We start from the raw sequence: 24,906 nt of genomic DNA, 5'->3' as shown, positions 1-24,906 counted from the left end.
GGCACACGTCAGTCAAAAAACAGATCTTGTACATTGTTTTGTTTTGTTTTATTAGGGGAATAGAACTTGAATGGGGATTGGGTGCATATGGGATGCCCACTTTATTGAAGGTCATTTAGGAAATGTAGGGACTGAACTATATACACCTCTGGTATATATAACCTCTTTTCTTCACCTCCAGCACATACACTTGCTTGCAGACTATCACTCCCAGGACCAGCTAGCACTATGGTTGGGGCCTGACACTGACTCAGCCAGGCCCAAAGCAAATGCCCTTTGCAGGCCCCTATGGTGTAGCAAAAATAGTAAGTCCTTAGTGCTAGCTGCCCTCCTGGCTGTTGCTTCTGGAGACTTGCCCGGCAGTGTTCTCCCGCTGTCCTCTCCTTGTTTCCAGTGCCTCCTGTCCAGGACACCTCCGTGTGCCTTGAGAGGGTCCTGTCTGCACCCCAGCCCAGGCCCAAGGTCACCCTCCCCAAGACTGGGGAGCTCTCTCAAAGGTCACGACAGCCTAACACTCCATCTCCAGCTTCCACCCCAACACAATTTCTTCCCAGCTGGGCTGCCCCTGAGTATTTGAGGGGGTCTACCCCTGTCAATCCAAGTTGGGGATTGGTCAGGGCCCTTAGAATACTCCAGGCAGCTCCACCTTACTTCCCCTCATATTCTTCTAGAAGGCACCAGAACATTCAAGAAGTAGGGGGGAGGTCTCAGTAAAGCTGCCTGTGAGTCATCCAGCTCTCCCTGGATTCCTGCCCAACCCAGGACAAAACACAGACAAGTTTGGCTGCCAGCCAAGCCTGCAAAAATGTACCTGGTCTAATCAAAGAAAAAACCTACATCTACATTTCTAGCATTAGGGGGTGCTACACAAGTTTAGGGGGGCCCACTGCCAGGAGACTTTAAATCTGCTCCTCCACTGGTCAGTCGTATAGATAGGGACTAAGCACTCTAAAATAAGCCACCTTAGTGTTAGCATTCTTTGTTTTTGTGGGGATTTTCATTACTGCTATTGCTACTGTCTAAGATAATCAAGTTTTCTCTTTTATTAAGCTAGCGTGAAAATAGAGGAAACAAAGGTTGTTTGTTGTGTTACTATGACATTTATTACTTATTACTTTATTACTTATCACTTTATTTCTGTAATTCTACTGGCATGTTGTTAAAACCACTTCCCTACCCGCCCATAGTCATATGACGTCCACAGATGGGATCTCCCATCCTGGGTGGACGTCATATGATGTCCTGGGATTCCCGGCCGTCTAGGGGGCGCCTCGGGACCCGGTGCGTGTGCCCGGCGACCGCGATTTCCGCCGGGCACCCGCGATTGCCCGTTAACCGGGCCGGCAGGTGGATCTGTGTGTGTAAACACACAGATCCACAGCCTGTCAGCTCAGAGGAGACCGATCTATGTTCCCAGAACGGAGGAACACAGATCGGTCTCCTCCCCTTGTGCGTCCCCTCCCCCTTCAGTTAGAATCATTCCCTAGGAAACATATTAACCCCTCCCCGCCCCCTAGTGGTTAACCCCTTCACTGCCTGTCACATTTACACAGTAATCAATGCAATTTTATAGCATTGATCGCTGTATAAATGTGATTGGTCCCAAAAATGTGTCAAAAGTGTCCGATGTGTCCGCCATAATGTCGCAGTCACCAAAAAAAATCGCGATCGCCGCTAAAAAAAATAAAAATTTTTTTTTTTTTAAAAATGCCATAAATCTATCCTGTATTTTGTAGACGCTATAACTTTTGTGCAAACCAATCAATATACGGTTATTGCGATTTTTTTTACCAAAAATATGTAGAAGAATACGTATCGGCCAAAACTGAGGAAAAAATGTGTTTTTTAAAAAAAAAATTGGGATATTTATTATAGCAAAAAGTAAAAAATATTGTGTTTTTTTCAAAATTGTCGCTCTTCTTTTGTTTATAGTGCAAAAAATAAAAACCGCAGAGGCGATCAAATACCACCAAAAAAAAGCTCTATTTGTGGTGAAAAAAAGGACGTCAATTTCTTTTGGGTACAACGTCGCACGACCGCGCAATTGACGTTTAAAGTGCGACAGCGCTGAAAACTAAAAATTGGCCTGGGAAGGAAAGGGGTGAAATTGCCCGGTATTGAACCGGTTATTTAGAGTTGGTTTTAGATCAGGTCACTACTGGGGGAGGTGGCGGAAGGGCCGAACATCTCCAAAGCTCTTGGAATTAGTGAATTAGTGGTGCACCTTTTTTTTATGTTAGAACACACAAAATGGTGAGTATGCAGTGACCAACATTGATCATTTGTAACTTCCCTATATATTTACAATGACTGCAGCTAGCTAATGCAAGAGAAGATAGCTTGTTGGTTGCCGTGGGGTGACTGAACTTTGCACTTTCATTGATTAACCATTTGAGCTCAGGAAGTTTTACCCCCTTCATGATCAGGCCATTTTTTGCTATTTAGCACTGGGCTACTTTAACTGGTAATTGTGTGGTCACACTGTACCCAAACAAAATTTATATACCTTTTTTTCACACAAATAGAGCTTTCTTTTGGTGGTAATTGATCACCTCTGCGGTTTTTATTTTTTGTGATATAAACAAAAAAAGACCAACAATTTTGAAAAAAAAAAAAACAATACTTTTAACTTTATGCTAAAAAACATACCCAATAAAAAAATCTAATTTCTTTATATTACTTTATTTATTATATAATTTTGGGCAAAACATATTCTGCTACATATCTGATAAAATAAAAATCCCAATAAGTGTATATTGATTGGTTTGCGGGAAAGTTATAGCGTTTACAAACTTTGGTGTATATGGCAGTGATTAACGATTAATGGCAGTGATTAACGACTTATAATGGGACTGTGACAGAGCGGCGAGCAATCTGACAATAACTGATGCTGGGGGGGGAACTAACTGCCAATGACATCACCAGTGACACTAATACAGTGATTAGTGATAATACTACACACTGTGACTGTACTTATGACACTGGCTGGGAAGGGGTTAACATCTGGGGTGATCAGGGGGTTAAATGTGTGCCTAACAATGTGTAATGTGCGTTGCTTTTTATTAACGATCTCTTTTTCTTATCCCTGCTTTGCAAAGAAAGGAAACAGAGAGATCACTCCCTCTGTACAGAGCCCAGTGTTGATTGTCAACAGAGAACTCTGGCCTGTCATTGCACACAGTCATTCAGCAGGTCCCGCCCATCAATCATTTGCTGGGATCTGCTGACAGACTCCCAGGTGTCGGCAGGGTGGCGCACATGCGTGTTCCCTAAACGTGGAAACAGGCAGTGATGCACGGGTACGTCGCTTTGCCTGTGCTGGCCACCTGTCCGCAGTACATTGCAGGCGGGTGGGTCCGCAACAGCTTAAAGTATAACTAATTGCAAAACTATTTTTATTTTTTTTTTTAGATTTTGAGTGGAGAGGGATTAGAACACCTGCCAGGTTTTTCATGCTGTCTGTGTTCCCGTTAAGTAGATTCACCCTCTTTAATTATCTTGGTCACCAATGTCACCAGGAATGAAAGTGAAGGTAATTCCAACACTTTGAGTTGCCACCAAGACAGGAGTAGAGGGGGAATTATCCAACAAGGGGACAATTGTCTTAAAAAAAGGAAAATCTCTCGCATTAGAAAGAAATCCTCTCACAATCCAGTGACTTTCGCCTTGGCTGAGATGTTTCCTTTAATCTGCTGCAGGCAGGATGACGCATTTCCTCAGTCTAGTCTCCACCTGTGATCAGACTACAACATTGTAACTTTGTAGTAAGTCACAATGTGAGAGGCTGATCTGTAGTAAAAGTAAAATGTAAAACCACACTCCATGAAAGTCATCCTGTTAGGTTTAATCAAGGTAGCTGACTTCCAAAATAGTCACCGCCCTAATCCACACCCCTTAATGCGTTTCACCCCAACTGGGATGAAATGCATGAGAGCAGCATAGCATAGCTTAGGGAAGGGACTATGAAGACATCAGCTTTATTGAATAAACCTAATGCCGTGTACACACGGTCAGACTTTTCAGCTACAAAAGTCCGACAGCCCATCTGACAGACTTTTGGCGGACTTTCAACAGACTTTCTAACGACCGGACTTGCCTACACACGATCACACCAAAGTCCGACGGATTCGTACGTGATGACGTACACCGGACTAAAATAAGGAAGTTGATAGCCAGTAGCCAATAGCTGCCCTAGCGTCTGTTTTTGTCCGTCGGACTAGCATCCAGACGAGCGGATTTCTGGGTCCGGCGGAGTTACCACGTAAAGATTTGAAGCATGTTCCAAATCTAAAGTCCGTCAGATTTGCGACTGGAAAAGTCCGCTGAAGGTCCGATGAAGCCCACACACGATCGGATTGTCCGCCGGATTTGGTCCGTCGGCGTCTGTCGGACAAGTCCGGTCGAAAAGTCCGACCGTGTGTACGGGGCATAACACGTGGAGTGTGGTTTTGTAGTTTACTTTTGCTACATTTGCAGATCTGGAAGAGCTTTTTATTAACCGGCATGCAAAGCAGTGGAGGACCCGAGAAGCAAGTTTGGGACTTGGAACGGTGCAGCTTCTTTAAACTTTTACAGGGTCTGATCTGTGTCAGACATCTCTGAACTGTCAGCTACTGCAGATAGAAACAGATAAAGGCATGGTCAGGGGAGTAGTGTGATCTCTGTGAGAGGTATACCAGGTATACCTGCAATTGTTACACTTACAGATTGCTTAGCATGCTGATTAACATGGAACAATATTTATGATGCTAGGTCCTCTTTAGGGACTCCTTGTATCAACGGTTCAGGCTGGTGGTGATGGTGTAATGGTGTAGGGGTTATTTACTTGGCACACTTTGGGCCCCTTAGTACCAATTGAGCATCATTTAAACGCCACGGCCTACCTGAGTATTGTTGCTAACCATGTCCATCCCTTTATGACTACAGTGTACCCATCTTCTGATGGCTCCTTCCAGCAGGATAATGCACCATGTCACAAAGCTCAAATCATCCCACCACTGGTTTCTTCAACGTGACAATGAGGTCACTGTACTCCAATGGCCTCCACAGTCACCAGATCTCCATCCAATAGAGCGCCTTTGTGATGTGGTGGAACGGGAGATTTGCATAATGGGTGTGCAGCCGACAAATCTGCAGCAACTGCGTGATGCTATCATGTCACTATGGGCCAAAATCTCTGAGGAATGTTTCCAACACCTTGTTGAATCTATGCCACCAAGAATCAAGGGGGCAAAAGGGGGTCCCAGCCCTGTACTAGCAAGGAGTACCTAATAAAGTGGCCGGTGAGTGTAGATTCTGCACAGCCTGGGAGCTAAACATGGTCATTAAGGAATATATAAAATAGAAGACTGGCCACAGTGATGAACTGTACAGTAGGGTACCATATGATGCAAGGCAGTGAGCTTTCTAAATTGGTCTGCCGCCAGCGGTATATGCTCATGCATGCCGTCAGCCTGCACCATTCCTGCCACCGGTCAGAGCGGAACAAAAACAAGGGAAATGTACTCTGCTAATTATCTCAAATTCCCTATTAAGGAAGTGCCTTGGGAAAATGACGGCACTCAGAGGCCCTAATTATATAAAGCTTTTGTAAACAGTTTATTCATATCTGGCACGGCTTCAAATACAGCGATTTTGAAAACTGAAACACAGATGTGCAGAAAAAGAGCTGTAGACCTGCAACCCGTGAGCTTCAGAAAAAAAAAAAAAATTGCGATAAAGCACTTTTTGGGCTAGATTAAAAAAAAATAAAAGGCAAACTGAAAATGATACCATGAAATGCAGATATTAGCTACCCATATGCTCTGCTTTTTATTCAGGCAAAGAAATTATTTTGTTTACATTGCTGCCAAATTGTTGGTTACATGGCTGCTATACATGCAGGTTCCCAAGAGCACAGTGGCCTCCATTAATTCTCAAATGGAAGAAGTTTGGCACAAGCAGGTCTCTTCCAAGAACTGGTCACCTGGCCAAGCTGGGAAAAAGGCCTTAATAAGAGAGGCGACCAAGAACCCGATGGTAACTCTGGCTGAGCTCCAGAGATCCTGTGTGGAGATGGCACAAAAGTTCCAGAAGGACAACCATCCCTGCATCCCTCCACTGAGCTGGGCTTTATGGCAGAGTGGCTAGACAACAGCCAGTGCAAAACACAGAAAAGCCCGATTGGAGTTTGCAAAAAAGCACCCGAAGGACTCTCAGACTGTGAGGGACAAGATTCTCTGGTCCGGTGAAACCAAGATTGAACTGTTGTGCCTCAATTTTAAATGTTATTTCCGGAGGAAACCAGGCAACAATCATTATTTATTATTATTTATTTATTTCAGGTACTTATATAGCGCCGTCAATTTACGCAGCGTTTTACATATATATATATTATACATTCACATCAGTCCCTATACCCTCAAGGAGCTTACAATCTAAGGTCCCTAACTCACATTCATACCTATACTAGGGCCGATTTAGACAGGATCCAATTAACCTACCAGCATGTCTTTGGAGTGTGGGAGGAAACCGGAGTACCCGGAGGAAACCCACGCAGACACAGGGAGAACATGCAAACTCCAGGCAGGTAGTGTCGTGGTCGGGATTCGAACCAGCGACCCTTCTTACTGCTAGGCGAAAGTGCTACCCACTGCGCCACTGTACCTGCCCAATACCATCCCAACAGTGAAGCATGGTGGTGGCAGCAGCAGCATCATGCTGTAGGGCAGTGATGGCGAACCTTGGCACCCCAGATGTTTTGGAACTACATTTCCCATGATGCTCATGCACTCTGCAGTGTAGTTGAGCATCACGGGAAATGTAGTTCCAAAACATCTGGGGTGCCAAGGTTTGCCATCACTGCTGTAGGAGCACTTTTCAGCTGCAGAGACTGTGAGACTGGTCAGTGTTGAGGGAAAGCTGAATGGAGCAAAGCTCAGAGATATCCTCAATTAAAACCTGTTCCACAGCTCTCAGGACCTCACACTGGGCAGAAGTTCACCTTCCAACCTGACAACAATCCTAAGTACACAGCCAAGACAACACAGGAATGACTTAGGGACATGAATGTCCTGGAGTGGCCTAGCCAGAGCCCTGACTTGAACCCTATTAAACAACTCTGGAGAGACCTGAAAATGACTGTCCACTGGCAGTCCCCATCCAACCAGACTGAGCTTGAGAGGATTTACAAAGGAGAATAGCAGAAAATCCCCCAATCCAGGTGTGCAAAACTTTTCGCGTCATACCCCAAAAAACTTGAGGCTGTAATTGCTGTCAAAGGTGCTTCAACAATTTACTGAGTAAAGGGTCTGAATACTTAAGTACAGAAAGCAATACAGTGAAACCTTGGTTTAAGATTAACGCGGTTTACAAGCGCTTTGAAAGACGAGCAACTTAAAAAAAAAAAAATGCCTTGATCTGCGAGCGCTGTCTTGATATACGAGCATTTTTTTTAATGTAAAAAAAAAAGAATTACACTCACAATGTGAAGGAGTCTGCTGCTCATCCATGTAAAGCCGCTGTGAATATGTACAGTGAAGCCGCTGGTGTACAGCATACAGTACAGCTTTGTATGTGGCCAGAGATTTGCGGGTGATGGTGGCTCCCAGCGCTTCCTGGAGACACTCAGACACTCCCAGCAGGAGCGGGCGTACCCGGAAGTGATGTCAACAATTCCCGAGTTCTCTAGGAAACACTGAGCTGAACCTGTGGCCCACATACAGCGTTGTACTGTACACCAGCAGTTTTACTGAACATACAGCACTGTATACAGAGCAGCTTTAAATAGATGAGCACCAACCTCTGGCCACATACAGAGCTGTGTACACCAGCGGCTTTACTCTACATATAGTCTACACAGCGGCTTTAAATAGGTGAGCACCAGACTCCTTAACATTGTCACTGTGCACTTTTTTTTTACCTTAAAACTTTTGCAACACAGAGGTACAGTACAGTATTCCTACTACTGTACAGTACTGTATTTTGAAGTGCAGTTTTATTTGTTTTATGTTTACAGTACACTTTATACTGTATTTTTTTTTGCCGTAATCATTTTTATATGAATAAATGGTTGTGGAACGAATCATCGGAATTTCCATTATTTCCTATGGGGAAATTTGCTTTGATATAAGAGTGCTTTGGATTACAAGCATGTTTCTGGAATGAATTATGCTCGCAAACCAAGGTTTCACTGTACTGATATTTCAGTTTTTTCTTTTTAATAAATTCAGACATTTCTAAAATCCTGGTTTCACTTGGTCATTATGGAGTACAGAGTGTAGATTCATGAGGGAAAAAAATGAGGACATCCTGTGGCGAAAAGGAAGGGGGCCAGTGCTAGAAATAAGGTGAGTATAGCAGGCAAAGCTGAATTTTTAAATATACTGGGGGGGGTCCTTGGATGTGCGCTTTAATGAAGTCTTGTATTTAAAGCATAAGTTCACCTTCGGGAACATGTTACATGTTCCACCCGTTTTGAGGGTGGAACATGTAACATGTTCTGGATCCTGCAGCCAATCCCTGCATTCCCTGTGACAGCAGGCCAGGGATCTTCTCCTGCTGTCACTGTTTGAAAAGAGTGTGGCCATGCGGGGCACACATCCCTGTGAATCAATGAAGTACAAGTACCAACAGCCTTTGCAGCTGTCAGCTTGTAGTTCTCAATGAACTACCAGGGCATTGTTGATCATTCGAGTAGTGCATTGAGCCTTCCTGTCTGTGTAACTGCCTGCTCATCTGATGTATGGGCGATCTGTAGGAGTCCAGCGTGGCACCCACAATCTGCTGATCGCCATTGCAATACTTTCCAGGCTCCGACAAAAAAATGAGTAAGTGCTGCAAAAAAATGTGCATTTATTTTTTTTTCTTTAAAAAGTGAACTTATCCAAACAAGTAGTAAGTGGACTAATCCTAATATTACTTTACCATTCATATATTTAAGGAAATGAAGACACACACAACATGAACTAATTTTCAATTTTATAGAATCCATGATCTTTTTATGTTTAAGTGATAAAAAAATTACATATTCATATTCCTGAGATATAATTCAAATGAACAAATAAACATTCCTAAAAACACACACCAAATAAAATACAGCAAAGGTTTAACACAGCGATCTGTAGTTACCAATACAACATCCATATCTGCCTTGCTGAACTTTTTAAAAGTGAAGGCCTTAGGCCCCATCCATGCATTGGGGTTGATTTACTAAAAACAAAGAGACTGTGCACTTTGCAAGGTGTAGTTGCCCTCTGCAGGGGCTGTTGCTCCAGAGCTTAGTAAACGAGCAAAAGCTCTGCTGACTTCCATCATCCAATCATGTGCAATTAAAATGGCTGTTTTTTTTTTTATTTTCCTTGCATGTGATTGGATATTCTTTGCAAAGAGAACCTTTACCTCTTTTTTTTTCCAAAAAAGTTTTTATTGAGCATATAAAAAGGTTACATCACAAACATCAGGTATTATATTGGCAGCAATAGCAGTACATACAGAATGCTTTATGTCTACTGTAATGTCTTCATCATTGCTGGTGTCATCTCTTCTGGAATCTCTTACCAATCATCCAACACTATTTTTGCTCTTTTTTTTTATTTTAAAATCGATGTCATAACAGTAGACATCAACCATAAGGACAAAACCTCAGATATTGAGACAAGTGCAGTCCCCCCCCTTCATTTTCAATATTTCCATTATATTATATCCATACTCTCATCCTCCGTAGTAATCCCCCTCGCTGATTCCTTCATTTATCTACATCCGCTGCTTTGTTCCTCATCCTCCTCTAGGTATTTTTTGAGGTCAGTCCACCCTAAACCATAACTTTCTGAACTTCTTGGGGATCCCCCTCGCCTCATCTGTCATGCGATATAAAAGCACATCAGCGTTTACTATCTTCACCCACATTCCCAGGGTTACCGTATATACTCGAGTATAAGCCGACCCGAATATAACCCGAGGCACCTAATTTTACCACAAAAAACTGGGAAAACGTATTGACTCGAGTATAAGCCTAGGGTGAGAAATGCGCAGCTACTGTAAGTGGAAAAGAGGGTCAACAATGCCTCTTTGCAGCCTCACTGTGCCCATTTGCAGCCATTGTTCCCCTGAACTTCAAACTCGGTAGTTAAGGGTTCCTAGATGCCCCCTAGCTGCAGCCAAAATTTGGGGTCTCTGGACCCAAAGGGTCCCGAAATGACATTGCTGCAGATGGACACAGTTGACCAAATTTGCCCTGTATCTCGAGGTCACTTGGTGCTAGGAACCCCAAATTTGGTGTGCAAACCCAGTGGAACTAGCACTACAACATATCCAAAGCTGGGGTTCTTAGCCCCAAGTGACCCTGAGATACAGGGCCCCAAATTTGGTTTGAAAAATGTCAAGCACTTTTCTGCAGCACAGAATGACATTTTCCAAACAGACATTGAGGCCCCGTATCTCGGGACCACTTGGTGCTAGGAACCCTCGGTTCTTGGATATGTTGTAGTGCTAGTTCCACTGGGTTTGCACACCAAATTTGGGGTTCCTAGCACCAAGTGGCCCCGAGATACGGGGCTCCAAAGTCAGTTCGGAAGATGTCATTTTCTGCTGCAGAAAAGTGCTTGACTCGAGTATAAGTCGAGGGGGCATTTGCAGCACAAAAAAATGAGCTGAAAAACACGGCTTATACTCGAGTATATAGGGTAGTTGTTTGTCATAAATCCATCTCTGGGCGAAGTACAGAAGTCTGGGGAACAATTTAGTATGCACATTTACCTCCTCCTGGTCAAAGACTCCCAGGAGGCACCGTAAGGGGGAACATATGTTCAGGAGGACAAAATCGGAGATGAACTCAGTCACCCTAGACTACAGGGGCCGTATCCTAGGGCAATCCCATACCATATGTATAAACGTTCCCTCCGCTCCCCTGCACTTGTGGCACTCTGCAGAATCTCTCCTGTGCATTTGAAATATACGAACTGTGTAATACACCTGATATAGATATCTACCTTTACCTCATTTACTAAGCTCCGGAGCAACTGCACTTTGCAAAGTACACAGTCTATTTGCTTTTAGTAAATCAACCCCTATGTGTGCAATGCGTTGCTGTACATTATGGTGTGTTATGTTAAGGCAGGCAAAAATGGACATGCACCATTTTTCATGTAGAACACCACAACACACAAATGGGTCACATCTGTATGATACAGTTTACTACAATGCAAATGCATGTGTGCTGCACTGCCAAGGTGCGTTGCGGTGCCATTCCAAATTCATGCCATCATAAAACACCAACCTGTGTGTAATGTGTTGTTAAAACAGGATAGTGTTAATGGGCTCTTAGAAGAATCTCCTAATTTCATACTAATAGAAGGTGGCTGTTCAGTAATTTGCAGCTCATTGTAAGACCAAGGACTGGGTGTGAGGTGATAAATTGTGGTTTTTATCAGTACCTATGGCAGCAGTTCTCCAAAAAAATAAAAAAACGGCTGAGGATAATTTCCAGCAAGTAATCAGACTTAATGGTGCCCTGGAATTTAATAAGCTGAGAACAGAAAACCACTGAACAGCTACAAGAGTGATTGCAATAAAACTTGCATGATAAATTAATATTTTACCATTGCAATTGGGCTTGTGTCCATTTGATATATTCAACATACTTAATAATCAGAACAGATTAAATCAAGATCATAAAGTAAGTTTGGTACTAATATTATAAGCAATGAACATTGAAAACACCTGTTTAAATAGACTCAATGGGGTTGATTTATTAAAGTCAAATAGACTGTGCACTCTGCAAGGGCAGTTGCTACAGAGCTTAGTAAACGAGATAAAGCTTCACTTTGCAAAGAATACCCAATCACATGCAAGGAAAATTTAAAAAATGCATTTTTGCTTGCACATGATTGGATGATGATGGAAGTCAGCAGAGCTTTTGCTCATTTAATAAACTCTGGAGCAACTGCTCTTACAGAGTACACAGTCTATCAGTCTATTTGCCTTTATTAAATCAACCCCAATCAATCTTACAAGAATGTATTTATGTGACCTAGTACAAAAAAAACCTCAGGAACTGCATCATCTATTAATAATTTTTATTCATTTTATTATTATTAATTCATATAATAGTTGTATATGACTATATTAATAACCAAGGCAACAAACCCCATAATATGCCAAGCCGCCCTTAGCTGATGCATATGTTAAAACGGGACATATACAGTCCTATGGTGGAAAAACACCCAAATCTGATTGAAGTTTAATGCGGATTACCTTACACTAGTTCATATATACCATTAAAGAGTGAACGTCATTACTTCAGGCATTTATGAAGTTCTGTTCATTCCATGTTGGAATCCATGCTACAGAAAGTTACCATGATATATATGAACCTCACATATACATAATATGGATATGACTGCATGGATGGCCCTTTGATCTGCAGTTTCACCTCTATGTATATGCTGCTATATTTGGGTTTTTCCATCATGAGACCATATATACCACTATATGAGTATGAATATGAGAAGAAATAATGAACAGAGAACTCCAGTCCTGAGGTTTACTTTTTACAAGTTTTTACATTTTAGGATTTCCACTTTCTAAAAGTATTTTTCATAGTTACATTGGTCCAACTTGGACCAATGTAGCTATGCATATGCCTCATACCTTGCCGATCCCTCTAGAAGCTGGAAAACACTGTAGCAGACACTGGTACTCCAGTTATCTTTACTAAGTTCCGGGTCCCCTGTTGGGTAGCATTACGACACAGTGCCCACTCGACAAGGGCATGATTGAGAAAATGCTTTGCGTTTTTCTCATTGAATGCAAAGCATTCTTTGACTGGATGAGATGGAGATGTGGAGTAGGGATGTCATGATCTCTGCCTCATCCAATCAGAGAACACTTTGTATTCAATTGAGAGAATACAAAGAGATCTCTAAATGGCACCTGTGGCACTAAAGGGGCACCAATAAGCTGTATTGATGGGCACTGATAAGGACACACTGCCGAGGCTGCACTTATAGGTGGCACTGACAGGGTGTGAGGAAAGGAATGCCGATAACCGGCAAGGTTGTTTACATGTGATGAGCTGTGATTGGACACAGCTGATCACATGGTAAAGGGCTGCTGTGATTGGCCCTTTACCTTGATCTAGGGTCAGCTGTGTCTAGAACACGGGAGACACGTTCTGGGAGGAAATCCAAGGACCAGAGAGCCATGCTGTACCTATAGCACAGTATTGAAGAGGATATACAAACAGGTGTTTTCAAGGTTTATTGCTTATCCCAGCATACTTCCAAGTAAATTCATAGTCATCATTGAGGTTCACACAATGAACATGCCAACTTTCGTATGAGTGTACCTGGGTTTTTTTGGCTCACAGTGTGCAGATAGTACATATGCCAGCATAAAAAAAACCAGTGTGATAATGCTCAAACATTTTGCTGACCAGCAGATTCAACCTTGAGGCATTTTGGTCTGCAAAGTGTCGGTCAGTACCAACATTTGCATTCACCATAGAGATAGATTTGCTATTTGCTATTAGGCCTGGCCTTCTGAAAGGCTGCAGGGGCCTGAATTTAGTATGGCCAATTTAAAAAAAAGTACGGGAGGCTGCCACATGTTTTTTGTTCACGTTCTAACATTAATAAGACCTCAGGAATAAAAAAATAAAAAAACTAGTATGCATTACTTCATTACATAGGGGTGACATACATTTTAAACAATCTATATTTCACAGATTAAATTATCTAAAGAGAAATTAGCTTTTTTTTCTGATAGAAATTCTATTCCCCTTCTATGGTTCTGGTGTAATACGGGGGAAAGCTGAAGAATCAGGGTAGAAGCTTTGGGCAGCAAGAGTCATTCTCTCTTCAGACATTCTTAAAGCAGCACAGTAAATGCAGCCTGTGTGTAGAAATCACTAAACTATGGGCTATCATCTCTGTGAAATATATAATACATAACACACATATTATAAAGCTTCAAGGCACTATCTGTTATCAGCCAGTGAATACCAGAGCTTAATACTGGTACAAAATAATACAGAGCTCACCATTGCCAGCAATGGATTCCGTGCAAAAAAAAAAAAAAAACTAAAATACTTTCTAATATATCCTTCAATCAAAGTCAGGACATATTTTGAATGATGTTTGGTGATCAAAACCATACATTAAACTTGCAATGCTGTATCCATATGACCGCAGTGCCTCTGTGTAAACTAGAATAAAGAATCTATATTACAGCATGAATGCAATACATACATAGACACTATAACCACGTAAATGTCAGGGCAATAAAGTGTATTCAAAGGCAAAACATTTTTGTTGTAGTTTTTGGATAGAATGGGAAATGGTTAGACCCTCTGTCAGGTTCTTATTGCATGTCATAAATCCATCCAACCCCAGACCCATACGTTTCCTTCTTTAATCCAGAATTCACGGCCCACTGTGACACCGTCAACACCCATTTGACAAAGACGTCAGCACTCAGCTAAAAAGCCTCACAGTTTTAATTAGGTCAAATCCAGAAAGCCATATATAGTGAAATAATCAATACCACATACGTTTTAGGGTTGCTGAGGACCCCTCTTTCAAGTGGTCAGTCTCTGTTACCTTTAGAAAGAGGTCCTCCAGTGACGAAATGTCAGTGGTATTGACTCTTATTTATATATGGCTTTCATGATGTGACCTGATTAAAACTCCAAAGCTTATTGGCTGAGTGTCGGCATCTTTGTAGAAAAGTTCTTATTGCTATCTGTGTCACCGCATTCACATTCTTGATTTGTCCTGGTGACCACCATTTTTGAGTTGTCACCAAAACAAGAATGAAGGGGAAGTCTTCCGCTTTGCATACTTCTTTCAGTGACAACTGTCTACCTCACTTTGGAGAGATTTCCTCTAACTTATGGCTTTCTCTATAAGGCTACTTTCACTCTGAGGCGCTTTACAGGCACTATAGCACTAAAACTAGCGCCTCTCCTGTCACTCCACTGTGAAAGCTTAAGTGCTTTCACAGTGGAGGGGTGCGCTGGCAGGACGCTAAAAAAAGTCCTGCAAGCCGCATCTCTGAGGCGCTAAAGTGCCACTGCCCACTGAAATCAATGGGCAGCGCCGCCGAAGCACCACAGCAGCGGCACTTTTAATCCTTTTTCGGCTGCTAGCGGGGGTTAAAAGCGCCACTAAAACGACGGCAAAGCGCTGCTAAAAATAGCACTCAGTGGGCGCCGCCCCCAACACCCCAGTGTGAAAGTGCTCTAAGGAAAGTCTTACAAATGAGATACAGATTGTGAAAAAACCTGGACAGGGTTTAAACATTTTCTACTCAATCCGAAATGAAAAATAAAGTTTTGGCCTAAAGCAGAACTAAAGTCTCCATTTAAAAAAAACTTTGAGTAGGCAGCTCTTTATTGCAGAAGAGACATGCAACGTCAATCCACGCTGGCCAATGAAGATGGCCGACACCCAGAAGAAACCGGGGTATAATATGCCGGCGTGGGACCTCGGACCGTTGAAGTAGAAGTAAGTATTTTGGATTTTAGTTCTGCTCTAAGATATACAGTACAATAAAGGATATCTTTCCTTTTTCTATTCTGATCCATCCATGTCAAGCAATTTGTAATGGATCATACTTACCTGAAACCCACCTTCTGAAATCTTCAATGTTTAGCCAGTCTGGTACCACGCAGCCTCTATATTGAAACCTTCCAAAACTCTGCATCACATACTGAAGGCTCCATATTACTTCAGTGATATCCTGTCAACAGCCCTCGGATGGGCGTTTCATACAGGGGAGTGGGATCCACAGCACGGTGCAGAATTTGGAGGCTTTTGGGAGGATGTGAGGTAACAGTCAGGCTGCGCAATGAGGATAGTGGAAGAGTAGACTTACAGGTGAGCACCACCTATTATAAAAATGCTGGCTGGTGGGGTGACCAGAGAAGAATGAAAGGACTGGGCACATATCCTTTATGGGGGAACTCCAATCAAAGAACAGATTTCAGCAATGAACTCAATCAGACAAATTCAATAACTGGAGGGTTTTTAGAATCCCGACCTTGTCCAGTGAGGAGACTCACTTGCCAATAGCTATCTGAGAGTTTGAAGTGAATCGAAAAGGATTAACCCATTTACTGCCACCACTGTAAAGACTATATGACATGCCAGGCAAAATCTGAAAACAGGCTTTAAAAGCAACTGCAAATTTGTCTTGGCATTGGCTTCAGGGGTCTTCATAAAGGGCATCTATCACCACTCGTGTTTGCTTTCAGCTCCCTTAAAAAACCATAATAAAGTTCAATAAAAATGTAAAATGCACAAATAACAAACACAATGGGGTAGATTTACTAATGCACTCAGAATCTGGTGCAGCTGTACACGGTAGCCAATCACCTTCTAACCTCAGCTTGTTCAATTAAACTTTGGCAATAAAACCTGGAAGCTGATTGGTTTCTATGCAGAAGTGAGCCTGATTTTGCACTCTCCAGCTTTAGTAAATCAACCCCAATGTCTTTTTTAAATAAAAAGAGTCAGAGTCAGTAGTTACTAAAGGTTAGTACGCACATACGTACATAAGCGCCTAATACACTACATATATTGGACATCCCCACATCAAAAAATATATGGCTGAAAGTCTTTAATTTGGTTTAGTCTACAAAAAGCATTTTATTGTGCATGTAAAAAAAAAATGGTTCTGCAATTAAAGGATTAAATCCAAAAGAACTGGACAAGAGACGGTGGTTGCCTTTTCTTATAACAGCCACAAATACCTATTCTGTGACCCTTTGAAACTAGACTTGTGGTTTACATCTAAAAATTAAAAACGGCCGACAGATTGTCTTTAAATACGAAGTTTGGTTTGGACTAACAAACATGAAAATAAGATTAAGGAAAGGGATGGCCGGCACTCAGGATGACATCCAAAATAGTATTCCTTTATTATATACATGTACAGAGCTGTAAAACAGCCTATGCGTTTCGGATGTTAGTCCTTAGTCATGAAAATAAGATTGTAGACAGATAGGCTAATAAAATCTGTGGGTGCACGGGACTAGGCTACCATGCCATACCTCCCATCTTTAGAACTGGATAAAAAAGTGCACCTTGGGATGAAGAAGACATGCAGATCATGAAGCACCTTGCCAAAAAAGCTAAACTGAGCAATAATGCCCAACAGGAGGTGGGGGAGAACAATAATGTCCAATAAGGGATGGGGAAGAACAAGGGGTGTTGAGCAGGGGTGTATAATAACAGTGCTCAGTGAGAGTCAGGGGTAACAAAAGAGCCCAGTTGGGGGTGGGGGGGACAATAGTACACAGCCAGGGTTGGAACAGCAGGGGGTTGGGAGAAACAAGTGTCTGGCAGGAGGCAAGGTAGAAAAAAACAATATCTCCCAGTGGAGAAGACAATAGTTCCAATGGGCAGGAACAATAGTGCCCAGCCAGAGATGGGGTAGGATAATTGTGCCCAGCTGGGGATGGGGTAGGAAAATAGTGTCCAACAGGGGTGTTTAATAATAGTGCCCAGTGGGAGTTAGGGGTAACAAAAGAGCCCAGTTGGGGGTGGAAGAAAACAATAGTACCCAGCCAGGGTTGGAACAGCAGGGGGTTGGGAGAAACAACAGTGCCCTGCGGGAGGCAAGGTAAGAGAATAGTGCCCAGTCGTGGAAAACAATATCTCACAGTGGGGAAGACAATAGTGCCCAATGGGTAGAAACAATAGTTCCCAGCCAGGGATGAGGGAGGAAAATAGTGTCCAACAGGGGTGTTTAATAATAGTGTCCAGTGGGAGTTAAGGATAACAAAAGAATCCGGATGGGGGGGTGGGAGGAAACAAAAGTACCCAGCGGGGCGGAACAATAGTACCCAGCCAGTGTTGGAACAGCAGGGGGTTGGGAGAAACAACAGTGCCCTGTGGGAGGCAAGATAGAAAAATAGTGCCCAGCAGGGGGAAAACAATATCTCCTAGTGGGGAGGACAATAGTGCTTAGCGGGGAGTGGAAAAGAACAATAGTACCGGCAAGACAAAAGTGACCAATCAGGGATGGGGCAGGACAATAGTAACCAGCAGCAGATAAGGGGAGAACAATTTTGCTCAGCGGGGGTGGGGAAGAACAATAGTGTTCAGTGGAGGGGTGGGAAGAACCGTGCCAGTGGGATGTAGGAGTAAACATTGGTGTCAGTGGAGAACACCTACCTTGCACAGAAGTCTGTGTCCCTCACTGCTGCTCTCTCCTTCCTCATCCTGCTGCCAGACCTATGTTGACTTTGTTGGTCATGAGTTCACATAGAGCAGTGTGCTGGAACAAGCCTGGATCTGTGTTAAAATCTCAGGAAAGTCCCATGGAATCCGGGACAGCTGGGGGTATGTACCACGTAAAAGACATGCAGATGTATGCGTGTGGTAGTGGGGAATATATGGGTGCTCTGGCTGCTACCATAGTACCATGGGAGCTGCCTGACTGGAACTGTGATTTGATAAGTCTGCATTTGATGTTTGATTTTTTTTTGTTCTAATGTTATGTAACAAAATGGAGGGGTAGGTATATTTGTTAGTCCAAACCACACCTGTCATATAGGCTGCCACTGCTCATGGCATTGCTGGTTAGCAGGTCTCACTAATGGACAGCAACAATTGCGAGCTGTACTACACACCCTGGTGCAGAGACCCATCATTCTCCTGCATTCCCACATTTTGGCAAGTGTTAGCTCTTTAACATTTTGCAATCTGTTATTGAATTTGGCTGAGTGTGCAAACAGCTATTAATTTTCCTTTGGTGCACTGCAGTATTCCATCTTGGCTTCTGTACCAGGTACTCACTCTAGCTTATCTAAGTGTCATTTACTTAAAAAAAAAAATTACTGAGTGTCAATGACACTTTACAAACAGCATTCTTTGACCCACGAGTGTTTTTTTTACCCTTACAGCAATTCACGGGTCTGTACATGGTTTGAGATTGCAGGCTTTCACCTGTCAGTAGAGGTAATTCTGTTCCATGACATTAGAAATCCAATGTTTGATTAGTAAAAGTACCTGAAGGATCCCCTTCTTCCAAAGGGTCCATTGACAATAACAGTAATACTTGGCAGTCTGGAGGTAGACCAATAATATACGGTGGTTCTCAAAGAGAACAATTGTATTCTAATAAAAGCGCAGAAATACCAGATTTTACCAGCAGGTGATTCTGCAAGAGAATGGTGGAGCTATGTGCACTTGACACTCAGACATAGCAGGGCAGGACTCCCTTGTTACTACACTAAGTGGTTCCAAATAAAGGAATTGGCAAAAGAAATAAAACATGCACATTTAACTGGATATAAACGTACTTATCTCTAGTAATTTCTGTCTGGATTGGAGTTCCCCTTTCATAGTGGTTTTAACATATGACGAGGCATAGTAGTTCAGAGATTGTAAAAAATAATAATACAGCACTTTATGATGAGTTAATTTTGCATTGCAGAACTAAATAAAAACAATAGAATATCCTCAGTCCTCCATTTTACACGTTCTGAGAGTTCATCGATGACATTGATTTTGAAGTTACCATGTGATAGTTTACTGGTCCCATGTTGGCTTCCATGCCACACCTGGGATGAACAGTTCCCATGATAGAGGATCCATTCCAGAACCATCAAGCATGACTTCAATTATCATTAAACAAAATGGCTGAAAGCAACATGGCAGGCAAAGCAAAGATTCCCCGCTGTCGCAATTGAATGACCAATGCAGCCACTTCTTCTACCTGGAGCCTGCTGTTTAGTTTGCTGAGGGCAGCACCTATCAAGTAGGACCTTGGGCAGATCTGAAGGATAACTTCTGCCATTGACTGCAGAGATGAAAAGACCGGGAAAAAAAAATAGCATCCTTTTCTGCAGCATTTCTAGGTGGAGGAAGAATTACACAACTTTCCTGCTAAATTCAGCATCATCACCCTCGCCTGGAGTCATGGTGACGCCGATGGAGGGTCACAGCGATGATCAGCACCCGCCTTCATGCAATTTCATGTTAAAGGAGGCGGATAGAGTTTACTGGTAGGGGAAGTGCCTCCCTTTTATTACAGGTCCCAAGGGCATGCCATCATACGTGAAGTGATTCCCCTGTCTGATAAGAGGGGCAAAAGTTACAGTGAATGCCCCCGCTAAGATCCTTCAGCACGCCTTCCCGCACCAACATCTGTAGCAGCTTCCTCTCTTTGGTGACGTCATGCATCGGCTGTCTGTTCATTGAGTTCATACAAAGGTTACCGAAATAATGCAGAGGGATATCCGGCTGACTGAGGTCATATCCGAAGCCGGCTAAACTCACTTCATCACACAGGTGTGTGGCTAGGACCACAGCGATTGCACCGATAGTGGGGACATTCTAGACAGAGAAGACAAAGGTAAAGAGAATAATACAACAAAAGATTTTTTATGGTCTACATAATTATTTTATTTCATTACATGGTGACAGCATACTCAATGGCACTTTATAGAGAACCCTGAACCATTCACCCTGCCCTGAGGCAGCTTACCGTCTAATGCTGCTACCACCGTCCAATCTAATACTGGTACCACTGCCATACAGACAGGCAATCTAATGCCGGAACCACTGCCATACAGACAGGCAATCTAATGCCGGAACCACTGCCATACAGACAGGCAATCTAATGCCGGAACCACTGCCATACAGACAGGCAATCTAATGCCGGAACCACTGCCATACAGACAGGCAATCTAATGCCGGAACCACTGCCATACAGACAGGCAATCTAATGCCGGAACCACTGCCATACAAACAGGAAATCTAATGCCGGAACCACTGCCATACAGACAGGCAATCTAATGCTGGAACCACTGCCATACAGACAATATAAGTGCCACTGCCAAAAAGCCAATCTAATGCTAATAAAATGAAGAAATGGTCACAAGTGTATCAGACAAACACAGGACAAGCAGTGTCATGACATGTTTTACAAGCGATAGCTTGCTTGTTCACAACAAAAGTAGCATACACTAAGCAGGCTGTTTAAGGAGTAACCCCTAATCAGGCACACCCAAAACCACCTGCTTAGGATTACGCTGAATGCAAAAAACATAGGGGTTACTCCTTAAACAGCCTGCTTAGTGTATGCTACGTTTGTTGTGAACAAGCAAGCTATCGCTTGTGAAACATGTCAACTGCCTGTCCTGTGTTTGTCTGATACACTTGTGACAATAAAGGTACATCAAGCAAGTATTTTGGAAATTCAGAGTGCAACCATTTCTTCATTTTATTCACATTGGACGGTGGTGAGCCGGGGTCTGCGCCTGTCACCCATTTGCACCTGAAGATTTGCCTGGAGCGGTGTGGGCTCTTCTTTTGGTTCCTGCTAGACAATCTAATGCTACCTGCACTATAATACAGACAATCTAATCCTACCTGCCTATAATACAGACAATCTAATCCTACCTGCACTATAACACAGACAATATAATGTTGCTATCACTGTCATACAATCTAATACTGTTACCACTGCCATATAGGCCACCTAATGCTGCTATCACCACTATCCAGCCAATCTAATGCTGCTACCACGGCCATACAGACAGGCAAACTAATGTTGCTTTTAGTGTCATACAATCTAATGCTGCTACCACCACTATACAGCCAATTTAATGCCACTACTACTGTCATACAGCATGATGCCAGTATCACTGTCATATAGCCAGTCTAATGTTGCTACCACTGTCATAAAACCAATCTAATAGTGCTACCACCATCATAAGACAATCCAATGCTTCTACTGATTCTATACAGTCAATTTAATGCTGCTATGTCCGTCATGAAGTCAATTTAATGCCGCAGCCACTGTCACATAGGCTAAGGATGCTTTTGCCCTCATACAGACAATCAAATTCTGCTACCACTGTCATGCAATCTAATACTACTACTACAGGCATACCAACAAGCTAACCCTTATACACTTCATATGTTACAGGTACTTTTTATAATATTGCACATACTGTAAATTAAATGTGTTTGCCTTTAATAGAAATTAGGCAGGTAGCTATTGCTAAACTCCCATTGAAAATGCTAGATGACTGGATGTTACTGGCCTTAAACTATTTTGAATCACTGCACTGCAGCACGCATACTGCCAGCATAGTCACATCCTCCGATCTGCATATTTGTTGAGTCACTGATTTCTTTGCTGGCCCAAACGCTGCAAGACCTCACTTGCTAGTAAGGGAACAGTAAGGTGTTGCTGGTCCTTAATGAGAAAAAGCAATGCTGCAAGAGAAGGTAAAGATTTCCACCTATAAGTGGATTCCTGGATAAGCGCAGTATAGCACCTGCATCTTTGCATGCACTATAAAAGCATAAAGCACATCAGCCCTTACTACGCAAAAACCAGAAGACTTCTACCCGTGGTAGAAGTCACAACCCTTGTTCTGCTACAAAAATTGTGTTTTTTGGACTCTTGACTCCTGGCCTGTACCCTGGACTTCTGCTACTTTGCTGCCTGTCCTGACTCCAAGTTGTCTCCGTCTTTGGATTTAAACTTTGTACTTGTTTATTGGTTCCACAACCCTCTAGCATCAACTTCTGGATATCCTCCAACTACGTTTTTCTCCTTGAACTGGGATGACAAACTAACTCCCCAACTCTAGCAGAGGTCCTCACACTAGGACTGTCCTCTTTTATGAAATGTTCTTCAATTCCACCATTGTATCTGTGAAACCTTCTTTTCCTATTTCAGTAAAAGACTGTAGACCTTTGGATTTGTTCTCTCTTCTTTCCCAGTCAGACTTGTAGTTCCATGACAATAGAAGTGCAGAGGTTACCTTTCCTTGATCTAGATTCCTACTCTGAGAATGACAGAAATGCAGCACAAGGGCAAGGCAAATCAGGTCATTCATCAGTAGCATAGATCAAAGTACTATAAACAATGATCTACAATAATGATTTACAATTACTATATAGTTATGTTATATTGATGCTTTTACAACCTCAGAGGACGTACCTTGTTCCAGCCCCACCACTTCCACCTGGGAGGAAGGAACTGAAGGATATCCATTGCCGTCTCCTTCACGATAAGAGGATTAAGAATGCGAAACTGATGGGGCTTCAGCGGGAGTTTCTCTGTCACACTCTTCCAGAAGAACAATCTGTTCCATGCAGACTGAAAAACAAAGGAAAAACATGAATAAAGAAAAATACAAGGATACACTAAGGGATGGCCCCTGGCGCTCAGACCTGTATAGCGTGAATGTTGTACATTTATGGTTTTGTACTTGCTGCGAGCTGCGTGCAGGCAGCCATAATAGTGAATGGAAGCTGAGTCTGCTCACTTTCATAGCCGAGTCTGACAGGTATGCAGTGATGGGTCCACAGCCCCCAATACAGAGCCCATACATCCAGGTCCATGTACTTATCCCTGTCTACCTGTCAATGTCAGCAGTGCGGGGAAGTCTGTACAGCCAATGGACTTTCATTCATTAAAGTATTTTTTAAAGAGGAGCTCCAGCCCCCCCCCCCCCGCCCCCAAATCTACAAATACTGTAGCTGCTGACTTTTAATATTAGAGCACTTACCTATCCAGGCATACAGTTGTGTCCTCACCCGAGCCGATTCTTCTATCGACTATTGGGTGCTGGCGCCGCCATCCTGAGTAAGGGAAACCGGCAGTGAAGCCTTGTAGCTTCCATAGTGTTGTGCATGCATGTGTATATCTGAGATGAGGGTGGGGAATGACGATATTGTTCCTTATTTACTTTTTTGGTAATCGTTAAAGATATATATATCACTCTGCCACAAACGTTGGGTGAGAGAAATAATCCTAGCACCGTAGCTCACAGTTAACGTTAAACTGACAAGCAGTAAAGGCTTTTAAAGTGTGACCTAGATGTTTGGGTACCAACGTTTTTTGCTTCATCAGCTGCATAGGCAATTTTAAGACTTGACATGTTTGGTATCTATTTACTCAACGCAACCCCCATCTTTTATAATTTACTAAAAATTTGGTATTTTAATATGTGTGTGTTTACACGAAAATTAATTTTATTATATATTTTTTTCCTGAAAATATGCATTTGATAAACAGTTTTGCAAATAGTGTGCAACATAAAAATGCAACTACTATCTTTTAATTGTACAGGCCCTTTACATGCAGAAAATATATAATGTTCTAACGGTTTAAGTAATTTCCTGTTTCAATGTTTTTGAAACAGGAAATTACAGTTTGTTCTGCACTCCTGTGACCCATTTTTAGCAGACAACAGGCTGAAGCCTGCTGTTGGCTGACTTTACAGAGCCAGTCCAGGTTCGGGAAGGAGTGTGACAATATGGTTGGGATCTGCCCATATGCCTGGACCTGCACCTGCACCCATCAAGGCAAATATAATTGTGAAATAAAAAGAAAACCCATAAGGCTAAGACAAAAAGCTGAGACAGTCACAGAGGACACTGCATCCTTTCCAGAAGTTATTAATGTTTTACTCTTAATGACTAAAGTTTAGTCTCTGAGTATGTATGTGTTATGCCCCGTACACACGGTCGGACATTGATCGGACATTCCGACAACAAAATCCTAGGATTTTTTCCAACGGATGTTGGCTCAAACTTGTCTTGCATACACGCGGTTACACAAAGTTGTCGGAAAATCCGATCTTTCTGAACATGGTGACGTAAAACACGTACGTCGGGACTATAAAAGGGGCAGTGGCCAATAGCTTTCATCTATTTATTTATTCTGAGCATGCGTGGCACTTTGTCCGTCGGATTTGTGTACACATGATCGGAATTTCCGACAACGGATTTTGTTGTCGGAAAATTTTATATCCTGCTCTCAAACTTTGTGTGTCGGAAAATCCGATGGAAAATGTGTGATGGAGCCTACACACGATCGGAATTTCCAACAACAAGGTCCTATCACACATTTTCCGTCGGAAAATCCGACCGTGTGTACGGGGCATTAGTGTGTATG

General features: G+C 42.6%; 1 protein-coding gene across 4 annotated transcripts in view; it reads right to left on the bottom strand.

The window, feature by feature from the left end:
- Nucleotides 1-8,946: 8,946 nt before the first annotated feature.
- Nucleotides 8,947-24,906, bottom strand: part of ST3GAL5 (ST3 beta-galactoside alpha-2,3-sialyltransferase 5) — a 248,597-nt gene continuing 232,637 nt past the window's right edge. For all 4 annotated transcript variants that reach the window (XM_073610968.1, XM_073610966.1, XM_073610967.1 and 1 more), the window contains exons 6-7: nucleotides 22,945-23,103; nucleotides 8,947-20,321 (exon numbers count right to left, since the gene is read on the bottom strand). In XM_073610968.1, coding sequence (XP_073467069.1) covers nucleotides 20,037-20,321; nucleotides 22,945-23,103 — 444 coding nt within the window. In that variant the 3' untranslated portion in view covers nucleotides 8,947-20,036. The remainder of the gene's footprint in view (nucleotides 20,322-22,944; nucleotides 23,104-24,906) is intronic.

Source organism: Aquarana catesbeiana, linkage group LG01 (genome assembly GCF_042186555.1).
Source record: "Aquarana catesbeiana isolate 2022-GZ linkage group LG01, ASM4218655v1, whole genome shotgun sequence".
In the NCBI taxonomy this organism is placed as follows: domain Eukaryota; kingdom Metazoa; phylum Chordata; class Amphibia; order Anura; family Ranidae; genus Aquarana; species Aquarana catesbeiana.
The sequence above is the reverse complement of the archived record's forward strand: the minus strand, read 5'-3'. Positions and strand labels throughout refer to the sequence as shown.